This window comes from Geotrypetes seraphini, chromosome 6 (assembly GCF_902459505.1).
Source record: "Geotrypetes seraphini chromosome 6, aGeoSer1.1, whole genome shotgun sequence".
NCBI classification, from domain to species: Eukaryota; Metazoa; Chordata; class Amphibia; order Gymnophiona; family Dermophiidae; genus Geotrypetes; species Geotrypetes seraphini.
The window spans coordinates 65,667,858-65,680,365 of record NC_047089.1 but is presented as its reverse complement, the minus strand read 5'-3'; the positions used below and the strand labels follow the sequence as shown (position 1 = coordinate 65,680,365).

At 42.9% G+C, this 12,508-nt stretch overlaps 1 protein-coding gene across 1 annotated transcript in view; it reads left to right on the top strand.

Moving 5' to 3' along the window:
- COG3 (component of oligomeric golgi complex 3) overlaps positions 1-12,508 on the top strand; it is a 139,543-nt gene that overhangs the window by 108,026 nt on the left and 19,009 nt on the right. The window contains exon 20 of the mRNA XM_033947430.1: positions 7,958-8,033. Within this exon, the coding sequence (XP_033803321.1) occupies positions 7,958-8,033 (76 nt within the window). The remainder of the gene's footprint in view (positions 1-7,957; positions 8,034-12,508) is intronic.

Below are 12,508 nucleotides of genomic sequence, written 5' to 3'. Positions count from 1 at the left end.
CTCCTTCAAGCATGTCCACTGCCAGAAGGACGAGAGCGCGTTACGCCCCTCTGCTGCCTGCTCTGCGCCGAGGACTCCTCTTCTTCCTCTACCAACAGCGGCAGCCTGGGGGGCCTGGAGAGCAGCGGGGACTGAATGAGCTGACTTTTGATTGGCCGGCGTTCTTCAAGAGGCGGGCCAGTCAGGAGGGGGAAAAAAAACAGAAGGGAAGGGAACCCGGCTCTGCGATCGACTGGGGTTGCCTGAGTGTTCGACCAGTCGATCGCGTATTGGGCACCCCTGGGTTACAGGATCCGAGGCAACATGGCTTTACAAAAGGTAAATCGTGCCAAACGAACCTGATTGAATTTTTTGATTGGGTGACCAGAGAGGTGGATCGAGGAAATTTGCTAGATGTAATTTACTTAGATTTCAGCAAAGCCTTTGATACAGTTCCTCATAGGAGGCTGTTGAACAAACTTGAAGGGCTGAAGTTAGGACCCAAAGTGGTGAACTGGCTTAGAAACTGGCTGTCGGACAGACGCCAAAGGGTGGTGGTTAATGGAAGTCGCTCGGAGGAAGGAAAGGTGAGTAGTGGAGTCCCTCAGGGTTTGGTGCTGGGGCCGATCCTGTTCAATATGTTTGTTAGTGACATTGCTGAAGGGTTAGAAGGAAAAGTGTGCCTTTTTGCAGATGATACCAAGATTTGTAACAGAGTAGACACCGAAGAGGGAGTGGAAAATATGAAATAGGATCTGCAAAAGTTAGAGGAATGGTTTAATGCCTGGCAACTAAAATTCAATGCAAAGAAATGCAGAGTAATGCATTTGGGGATTAATAATCAGAAGGAACCGTATATGCTGGGAGGTGAGAAGCTGATATACACGGATGGGAAGAGGGACCTTGGGGTGATAGTGTCCGAAGATCTAAATGCGAAAAAACAGTGTGACAAGGCAGTGGCTGCTGTCAGAAGGATGCTAGGCTGTATAAAGAGAGGCGTAGCCAGTAGAAGAAAGAAGGTGTTGATGTCCCTGTAAAGGTCATTGGTAAAGCCCCACTTGGAGTATTGTGTTCAGTTTTGGAGACCGTATCTGGCAAAGGACATAAGAAGATTTGAAGCGGTCCAGAGGAGGGCGACGAAAATGATAGGAGGCTTGCGCCAGAAGATGTATGAGGAGAGACTGGAAGCCCTGAATATGTATACCCTAGAGGAAAGGAGAGACAGGGGAGATATGATTCAGACGTTCAAATACTTGAAGGGTATTAACGTAGAACAAAATCTTTTCCAGAGAAAGGAAAATGGTAAAACCAGAGGACATAATTTGAGGTTGAGGGGTGGTAGATTCAAAGGTAATGTTAGGAAATTCTACTTTACGGAGAGGGTGGTGGATGCCTGGAATGCGCTCCCGAGAGAGGTGGTGGAGAGTAAAACTGTGACTGAGTTCAAAGAAGCGTGGGATGAACACAGAGGATCTAGAATCAGAAAATAATATTAAAAATTGAACTAAGGCCAGTTCTGGGCAGACTTGCACGATCTGTGTCTGTATATGGCCGTTTGGTGGAGGATGGGCTGGGGAGGGCTTCAATGGCTGGGAAGGTGTAGATGGGCTGGAGTAGGTTTTAACGGAGATTTTGGCAATTGGAACCCAAGCACAGTACCGGATAGAGCTTTGGATTCTTGCCCAGAAATAGCTAAGAAGAAAAATTTTTAAAAAAAATTTAAATTGAATCAAGTTGGGCAGACTGGATGGACCATTCGGGTTTTTATCTGCCGTCATCTACTATGTTAGCTCTGCGGGTCCTGGGCAGTGCTCTGGAAAGAAAGGTAGTCCAAATCTTCTCAGACAACACAATCACAGTGGCCTATATAAACAGGCAAGGAGGCACCAGGAGTACACCACTGAGCTGGAAACTCACCTGCTCTTTCAGTGAGCGGAAGCCCCTCTCTTGGCCATCTCAGCAGCTCACGTAGTTGGGGTGGAGAATGTGCAGGTGGACTTCTTAAGTGGCATGCCTTAGATCCCCAGAAGTAGTCTCTCTCTCTCAGAGGATCTTTGACTGCATTGTCAGGTGCTGGGGGTGTCTGATGTTCAACCTCATGCCCTCAGCAACCAACAAAAATGCAGCTCGTTTCTTCAGCCGAAGTTACGAGCCCAGAAGCACCAGGCTGGACTCTCTTGTCCAAGCCTGGCCTGCGGATGAGCTCTTCTATGTGTTCCCTCCATGGCTAATGATAGGTAGAGTGCTTCAACGGGTCAGAACACGCCCAGGTCAAGTGATCTAGAAGCTCCAGATTGGCCGACGTGGTCGTGGTATACAGACTTGGTACATCTGCAGAAGGATAAGGCTCTCAGGTTTCCTTGTCATCCAAATCTTCACTCACAGGGTCCCATCGCCCTGAAGAATCCAGAGTGCTTTGGTCTTAAGGCATGGCTCTTGAGCATGAAGCCTAAGGGTGTAAAGGCTATTCACCTGAAGTTATTGCCACACTCCTGAGGTCTAAGAAGCAGTCCACATTAGTGGCATGGAAATGTTTTTCTGAACTCTCTGAATCCAATCACTTATCTTCTGCATCTTTTTAACTCTGGTCTCAAAACTACTTCAGTTAGAGTTCACCTCATTGCTTATAAGAGCTTTCCGTACACTTTTGGATAAAAAGCCTTTATCTGTATATCCTCTGGTTTCCAGATTCATGAAAGGCCTTTATCATACCAAACCACCAATCAAATCTCCTCCAGTGGCTTGGGATCTCAATGTTATCCATTCTATTCTGATGAAGCCTCCCTTTAAACCACTTGCATCTTCATTTCTTAAACATCTCACTTGGAAAGTAGTATTCTTCATATCTGTCACATCTGCACGTTGAGGCAATGAACTTCAAGTGCTTGTATCAGATCCACCTTGTACCACATTCTACCACACAGACCCAATTTAAAATCTTACATAGGGCTTACATTTCTTAAATTGGGTCTATGTCTTGAACTTCTTGGGACATAGGGAACCAATCCTGGGTGGTCCTCTTTTGTCAGTACCTTCAATTTTACTTTGAATCTTTCCTATCCTTAATTGTGGGTCTGAATGGAAGAAACCACAGGCTGATCTTGACAGTGTTTGGGATGCATTCCACTGATTTGGCAAGAGAATGGAGAGACTGCTGATTTGGCAGGTAGAAGAAAATTTTCTTCTCAGAAGGGGATAATACTTCAATGGAGAAGTTGTTTGGAAGAGAGATTTGATGACCCCTATTTCCTAAGGCTGGATCTCTAGGTATCTCTTGGATGGACCATGAAAAACAGTAATTTGGCTGTTCAAGTAGGCCTTCCAGACAGTTTAGGACATTTGCAGTCTCTGAATACCAGTCTACTACTCTTTTGCGCTAGACCTCCCTTCACCTTTATCACATCCTCATTCTATTGAATTTTAAATTGCTCTTTTCTTACTATGCCTATGCATTGATTGATCTTGTGTGAATGTTTTCTTTCCTGCCAGCAATTGTAGTTCCTTTCTGTTTCTCAATATTTATTATTACAGTGTAAACCGGGGAGTCCCTCTGGGTTAACCTGGCAAGAGGTGGCAATAAATGCCTGTATCTTGGTGTGGTATACAGACCCCCAAGACAAATGGAAGACATGGACATGGAATTAATTGAGGATATAGAGAATATCACTCTACAGGGTGACACTGTACTGCTTGGGGACTTCAACATGCCTGATGCAGACGGGAACACATTTACAGCAACCACCAGTAGCAGCAAGAGGCTTTTGGCCTCCATAAATGGTGCACAACTAAAACAGATGGTAACGGAGCCCACTAGGGCCCAGGCGATCCTTGACCTGGTACTCATCAACGGGGAAAGTGTCTCAGAGGTCTTGGTAGGAGATACGCTAGCCTCCAGCGACCATAACATGGTATGGTTCAACCTTAGGAAAGGATTCCCTAAATCAATCACAAAAACAAAGGTACTTAACTTCCGGGGCACCGACTTCACACGCATGGGAGATTTCGTCCATCAGACACTGCAGGACCAAGCAGAGACCGGTAATGTGGAAGCTATGTGGTCGTACCTGAAATCATCCATACACGAAGCTACTAATCGCTACATAAAATCGGTAGACAAACGGCAAAGAAACAATAAACCCCAATGGTTCACTGAGGAGATCTCGCACCTCATTAAGGAGAAGAAAACAGCATTTCTTTCCTACAAACGTACGCAGAGAAGGGAAACTAAAGTAGAATATAAGACCAGGTTCGCAGCGGTCAAAACAGCAGTTAGGGAGGCCAAACTTCGAGTGGAAGAAACTTTGGCAAAAAACATTAAAAAAGGGGACAAATCTTTCTTCAGGTATATTAGTGATAGGAAAAGGAACACAGACGGCATAGTATGCCTTAGAAGACCGGACGGAAACTACGCAGTGGCGGATTCTGAAAAAGCCGAAATACTAAATTAATATTTCTGCTCAGTCTTCACCTGTGAGGCACCGGGACACGGACCACAGTAGAAGGCAAAACAAATTGCGGAAGACCTGTTTCAGAATTTTGAGTTCACACCTGAAGACGTCTACAGCGAGCTGACAAGGCTCAAGGAGAACAAGGCCATGGGACCGGACAATTTACACCCAAGAGTGCTTAGAGAATTGAGAGATGTTCTGGCAGAACCGTTGGCTGTGCTCTTCAATCTCTCACTAAGCACGGGGAAAGTTCCGTTGGACTGGAAAACAGCCAACGTCATTCCTCTGCATAAAAAGGGTTGCAAGGCTGAGGCTGCGAACTATAGACCGGTGAGTCTCACTTCAATAGCGTGTAAACTCATGGAATAACTAATTAAGCATAAATTAGATATGGTCTTGAATGAGGGGACTCTCCGGGACCCCAGTCAACATGGATTCACCAAGGGTAGGTCCTGCCAGTCCAATCTTATCTGCTTCTTTGACTGGGTAACAAGAAGGCTGGACTCGGGAGAGTCCTTAGACGTTGTATACCTTGACTTCAGCAAGGCTTTTGACAGCGTCCCACACCGCAGACTGCTGAACAAGATGGAATCGATGGGGTTAGGAGTAACACTAACTGCATGGGTTAAAGATTGGCTAAGTGGCAGACATCAGAGGGTGATAGTTAACGGTACCCTCTCCAAAACGTCGGAAGTGACCAGCGGAGTGCCGCAGGGCTCAGTCCTGGGTCCACTCCTCTTCAACATATTCATTAGGGATCTGACTCAAGGGCTTCAAGGTAAGGTAACCTTATTCGCTGATGATGCCAAACTATGCAATATCATAAACGGCTACAATCTGCAGAATACTATGGAACAGGACCTCCATACTTTAGAAAGTTGGTCCTCTGTCTGGCAGCTGGGCTTCAACGCCAAGAAATGTAAGGTCATGCATCTCGGAAATGGAAATCCATGCAGAACTTACACCTTGAATGGAGAAACTTTGACCAAGACTACAGCAGAACGAGACTTGGGAGTGATCATCAGTGCAGACATGAAGACTGCTACTCAAGTGGAGAAGGCTTCATCTAAGGCACGGCAGATGATGGGTTGTATCAAGAGAAGTTTCGTCAACAGGAAGCCTGAGGTCATGATGCCATTATACAGAGCCATGGTGAGACCTCATCTAAAATACTGTGTGCAATTTTGGAGGCCACATTACCGTAAAGATGTGCTCAGAATTGAGTCGGTTCAGCGGATGGCAACCAGGATGGTCTCGGGGCTAAAGGGTCTCTCGTACGAGGAGAGACTGAACAAATTGCAGCTCTATACTCTCGAGGAGCGTAGGGAGAGGGGAGACATGATTAAGACATTTAAGTACATCACAGGACGGGTCGAGGTGGAAGATGATATCTTTCTTCTCAAAGGACCCTCGAACACAAGAGGACATCCGCTCAAACTCAGGGGAGGGAAGTTTCTTGGAGACGTCAGGAAGTACTTCTTCATGGAACGTGTGATAGAGCATTGGAACAAGCTTCCAGTACAGGTGATCGAGGCCCGCAGTATCCCAGACTTCAAGAATAAATGGGATACCTATGTGGGATCACTGCGAGAGTCAAACCAATCAATAGGGTCGCTAGGATATAGACTTAATAGAGCAGGTCAGTAGAGTTAAGGGGGCCAGTAGACTTAAAAGGGGTCAATGGTATGGACAGACTTGATGGGCTGTAGCCCTTATCTGCCGTCATCTTTCTATGTTTCTATATCAAGTTTGAATAAACCATAAACCATAATTTGTAGGTAGAGACTATAGACCTCATTTCCTAGTGCTTCCTGCTAAATCTGCTGGCTGGAGATAGGATCTTCACAGACAAAGATCACGGGTTTCATTTTAGTTTAATGTACTGAAAGTCTTAATATACTGCCTCTTAACTTCAAAATAAGGATATAGCAAAGTGGTTTACAATAAAAGGACATGGTGTTGGGTCCCATAGGGAAGTATCTTTATCTTGTAAAACCACAATTGAAGGGAAGCATAAACTTTAGGGAACCCCATGGTAGAAAGATTTGAGTTTATTAAAACATTTTTTCTGTAGTCTTTCTCTTTCTAGACATCTATATGCAGTGGCTCCATGACTGGAGCCCACTGTATTGGGTTAAACATCCCATAGATGGGGAACATGGTTACCTTCCCGCAAATAACAGTTTACAGAGGAAGGTTTTGAATATGCCTAAATGGGACCTAACAGTTCTGGACAGATTAGTGGCTGGTCTTACACCATGGAGGTAGGTGATGCTAGTAGCTCATTTGGTTGGATTCTCCATTTTGCCTGGAGGTAAGGAGTTTGATATACCGTCTTTCTGTGGTCACAATCAAAGCAGTTTACATATTATATATAGGTACTTATTTTGTATTTTCAGCATTGGAGGGTTAAGTGACTTGCCCAGAGTCACAAGGCACTGCAGTAGGATTTGAACTTGATTCTCCTGATTCTCAGGCCACTGCATTAATCATTAGGCTGTTCCTCTACTCATGGTAGGCTATTTTAAGATACGACTACAGCCATGCTTCTTGGGAGTTCCTACACAGAGTAGCAGACGCAGCAATATCACACTTGTTCTCGTTCACCCTCTCTTAAGAGGTAAAGGTCTTTTGGAGAAATCCTGAAAATTTTGGGACCAAAATGTAGAGGTTGATTGGAAGTACTGATGCGGAGCTCTTCCTTCAGGTTCAGATTGGTGCAAACTTGGAAGCCTTAAGCAATACTACTCAGGCAGCTCCCTCTCTTCCTCAGGAAAGGTGTTTCCAAACAATTGGTTTGATTGGAGTGGCTTCTTTTTGTTATAAGCTGCCATTTTCTGGCTATGCTCTTTCATGGTAACTCTTGGAGTCTGTTCATGGTGTGGGGACTTTTCTTCATCCTCATTTTAGGGATTGAGTGCAATTTTGAGTCACAAGATTTTGGCTCAAAAGTATGTAGTGAGCCTACCCATCCTTGATAGTTCTGTGCAGAATGGTAGACCTCTTTTCAGGTGGTTCCCTGCAAGAATTAAAAAGGACATTCCCACCAAAAATTACCACCAGGTATCTTTCAGATTTTATATCTTTGATTCCTTACTGGGATAACTTATGCTAACCCTGGTCCCTGGTGCTCCACAGTCAAGGCTCAATTAGTGTTGCTTGTTTTCTATAACATAGAATGGTATAAATATTCCATGGATTTTGTAGATTTTCAGTTCTCTCTCTTTAACTTAGCAGAGCTAACATTCAACACTGAAAAGATTTTAATTAGATTATTTAATGGAAGCTGCATATTCTGGGCTGGGCTACATTTGTATCATGGCATATGGGGCAAGCATGTATAAAATCTTATTTATTTTTGGAGTGCATGGACATACTTAGGATTTCCTTTTATTAGGTGAATTGTGTGCTGAATTTTAATGACCAAAAGTTGAGTGTTTGGAAATATTTGCTTTCTCAACAAATGGTGCAACTTTTAAAATCATTTATTTAATGTAAAAAAAAAAATTCTGATATTTGATTTCTTTCAGGTTGCTTCATTAAAGACAATGGCCAGTGAGGGTGGTCCAAAGTATAGCCTTTCACAGCAGCCTTGGGCACAGCCTGGTATGCAGCATATTTTTCTGTTAGATTTTATGCTAAAGAAAATGTAATTAACTTTGTCTGTTTGAACTACATGTAATGTTATTCAGTGGTTTTACATAGTTTAGGGTTAGTTTATTCCTGTCAAGTGGGTAACTCGCAGGCATATTTTAACTGGTTAATTGAACATCGTAGTAAGCAACTTGCTAGAGAGCTCAGGTCTGGGCTAAGATTGAAATTTCAGTTATCAAAGTCATCTGAGTCTATTGTGGCATACATGAAGAAAACTCCTACATTTTATCAGAAGATTTTGGATTTTATCAGTTAGATTTTGGATAAGGTTTTAGTTGTGTAGTGTGGTCCATGACCAGAACAGCTGTCAGGGAAATAGACTGCTGGAAGTAGCTTGTTTTGCAATGCATACAAAATTTCTTTACAACTGGCTTTCTGAACTTCCCTCTATTCATCTTCACTGAGCCTCTAGGCTCATCATGCTGAGACTTCCCCAGCCTGTAGCTGCTTGTCCTGGGTACTAAATGAGAATCTGGTAGGAAATTTGCAGAGAAAAGCCACCTTGCATGGTAATGCACATAAAAATAAATCTTGAGTCCTCCATCTACTTTCTAAATATTCTGTCACATAATCATCTTTTGAGCTTGACCTTGAAAGATTTTAGGCTCTGGATTTGCTGTGCAGCTGTAGTAAGGAAATTCTACCTGTGATTACTTTCAGTTGAGAAGGCATGATTGTCTGCCCTTTAACAACTGCTAGCAATGTGTGCTGAACTGTTTGGGTTATTAGCAGGATGCATAGATAGGAAAATAAATAACTAATTTCAAAAAAAGTGGTTAATAAAAATCAATCAATAAATTGTCTTGTGTGTTGTCTCTTTGCATTTCTTTCTAAGCAATGGGGAAAACTTGTACCGTATTTTTTGCTCCATAAGACACACTTATTCCACCCCCAAAAAGGGAATGAATCTTATGGAGCGAATACACCTTGGCCCCCCCCCCCCATGTTCTGCTGCTGCTCGTTATCCCTCCCCCCCCCCCACCAGTGCTGCTCGCTGCCACAGGAAGGAAGAGAAGGGCCGGCGGCGTGCAATCGGGCCCACCAGCCTTCTCCCAACATCAATTCTTTTTTTCTTTTTTTTTATAAATCTTTATTAAGTTTCAAACAATCATAGTGTATAACAGTTATTTACGCAAATAATGTAACAGTAAAAGCACTTTTAACTAATATTGACGTCGGAGATAAGGTCAGACCTTATCCCTGACGTCAGAATTGATGTTGGGAGAAGGCTGGTGGGCCCGATTGCACGCCGCCGGCCCTTCCCTTCGTGGAGTTGTGGCAGCAGTGGGCGAGCGGCAGACCAGGGAGGAGGAATCGGTGCGGCAATGAGAGATTGAACTAAAAATAATAGGACAAGAAGGTAGTAATGAAAAGGCATTATTAAACTGAGAGGAATATTAATTTCAGAAACAGGTCTTTAGGGTCAGTGTTAAGGATGTGTAAACAGGACAGTTGCCTTGGTTTCCTTGCTACAGGGGATCTAAGCCTGTCCGATCTGAGATGAAAAAGGCACAGTCTGCTGGCAGGCTTTGGAGTTCCTTTCAAAAATTTCTGCCCTTGGCCCCAGGATATCTAACACCGGTCCTGCCTGTTTAAAGAAGCTTTAGAAGCTGGAAAGGCTCAACATGAATTGAGCAACTTCAGATTTCCAAAGTGTTGCTTCCAGAGTCTCAGTTTCCAGTGGCAGGTCAGGGCAGGGTGCTGTTTTGCACCAAGGGTTGGAAAATTGTGAAGCTGGGTAAATCTGGTGGTATTTGGCACACAGTGCTGATTTTCTCCCCTCCCTATCCCCCAGGACTGTGCGCTCATCCCTAGTGATGCCCCCAATAAATGATGGTTTCTTGGACTGTCCTTCTACTTTGCCCAGGGGTGCAGCTCAGGCCAAAGCAAGAGAGAAGGAGGGGGAGTGCCAATTATAGTACTCTTCCGATATTTACGGTCATTCCACGAATGTAACCCCCACGAATTTCGGAGGAGTACTGTATCTAGTGCAACCAGAAATCACCTGGCAACAAAGGTAGGATTTCAATTTAGTGATCAAAATCTGTCTGCTGCAGTATATGTGTCTATTTTTCTAGGAGACAGACGCACAGTTTGGTTCAGAATATTTTTTTCTTGGTTTTTCCTCTAAATCTAGGGTGCGTCTTATGGTCAGGTGCGTCTTATGGAGCGAAAAATACGGTAACTCCTAGAAAAATCAGATTTTATACCTGCATAGCAATTAGCACTAAATTATGCTTAAGTCTTGGTGACTTTCAGAAGCATAAAGTTTCATAAGAAACTTGTAAGCAATCCCATTTGGGTTAGCTTTATACTCTTCATAAAGTCATTTTAAACATGTAGAAAACTGATTATAAAACTTTTTTTAAAACTTATGAGGAGTAATTGAGCACTTACCTTCAATGGTGCATCAAATGGCAAAAAAATGCATAGTACAGGAGATATTACTTCCCCAACATTAAATCATGTTATTGATACTGTAAAAGTAGGGTGGGAGGGTGGTCATTTTGAGCAATTTCTGAATATAAAAGAACGCTTTATTATTTTTTCAAAAATTAATATTGGTAACTCTATCTGGACTCAACAGGGAGGTTGAATGGTGTACATTGGTGTCTCCATGCTCTGTAATTGGCTGCCTCTCTCTATCCATGTGACTTAAAGTTTTTGATTATAAAAAATACAACCATTTTTTTATGATCCACGGAGCTGAAAGTATAACTTGGAGTAAGTAAGTAGGTGGCTTTTCTTTAACAATTGCATTTTTCATTAAATGTTTTGATGAAGATTGTTTTAAAATAGATTTTCGCAACATTTTGGGCTATTAATTAAAATTGTACAATTGTGTTCTTTTTAGGAGACTCTTACAAAAAATGAGTCATTGACTAACATTCCCTTATCTTAAATGGACTAGTGGGAAGATGTGTTGATGAATACTGTTCAGTTTTGTGCTCTAAAATGCACTTATTAGATGTTTATTAAATATTTTTAATTTAAAGGGAAAAAGACCTCAAGTGCCCACAGCTACCTAATATTGTCAGGTTAGCGGTATGCGAGCTATCATTTAAAAAACCCTTTTTAAAAAAAAAAAAAATTATTTATTTGTATATATTTTTTTGTTCTTTTCTTCTCTTTATTGTGTTCATCTAAGTGCATTTATTTTCATTCTTTTATTATCATTCTTTATTCACTATAGGTAACCTTAACCCAATATTCATTGTACTTAGCTTGGGTTTTTTAATGCCCAGCTTGATAGGTGCTCAACGGAGCATTCACATTTCACTCTTTAAACTTCCAAAGAGCTTCTTCAGGAGATTGGTTATCCTATGTTGCCAAAACTACGGCCAAAAAAACAAATGTTAGGAACAGTACAGACCAACTTCGGTCCCAATATAGAAAGCTCCTGGGTACTTAGTGGAATTTTAAACTTGTGTCTATTGTATGCATTCTTACTTATTTAGTCAGCTTAACTTTCATTTCCCGTAATTTTCACTCCACTGTGCATATAGTAAAATTATTCAGCCTGCTCGAAGATAGCGTGTCTATATCCCATGAATCAGTTGTGGCATTTAATGCACTTTTGAAGATAAGTGCTCAATTATTCCTATTTAAGTTTAAAAAAAGTTTTATAACCAGTTTGCAACATGTTTAAAATGACTTTATGAAGAGTATAAAGCTAACCCAAATTGGATTGCTTATGAGTTTCTTTTGAAAATTCATGCTTCTGAAAGTCCCAAAGATTTAAATATAATTTAGTGCTAATTTCTGTGCAGGTATAATATATGATTTTTTTCAACATTTTGTATACTTGCTGACTCATTTTTTTCATTTAATCAGTGTGCTTGTTAACATCTTTTAACTACTGTATTTTCACGCATATAACGCGCATACGTGTATCATACGCGTATAGCGCGCGGGTCCAAACCATTTGTGTAAAAATTTTTTTTATATAGAACGCACACGCGTATACCGCGCATGCTGCTATAACCTCCTCCCGCCACTCACGCTTACTCCCTCTTCTGGCCTGCGAACCGGCATCCTCCCCCCGCTCGCGTCACCCCCCCTCCTCCGCGATCCTACATCCCCCCCCAGCACCGCAAAGACATCGGTCACTTACCCGATTGGGCACCGGCACCAGCACCAATGCACAGGACGTGCCAGTGCCAGTGCCCGAAGATCCTCCCTCGTTGGGCTGGGCTGGGCGGTGCGAGGGAGATCCTCCCTCTTCCCCATGCCGGGCTGGACTGGGCTTTGAGCATTTGCGCATGCTCAAAGCCTTCTGGTCTCGCTCTCTCCGAGATTCTCAGATTCAGAATCTCGGAGAGAGCGAGACCAGAAGGCTTTGAGCATGCGCAAATGCTCAAAGCCCAGTCCAGCCCGGCACAGGGAAGAGGGAGGATCTCCCTTGCACTGCCCAGCCCAGCCCAACG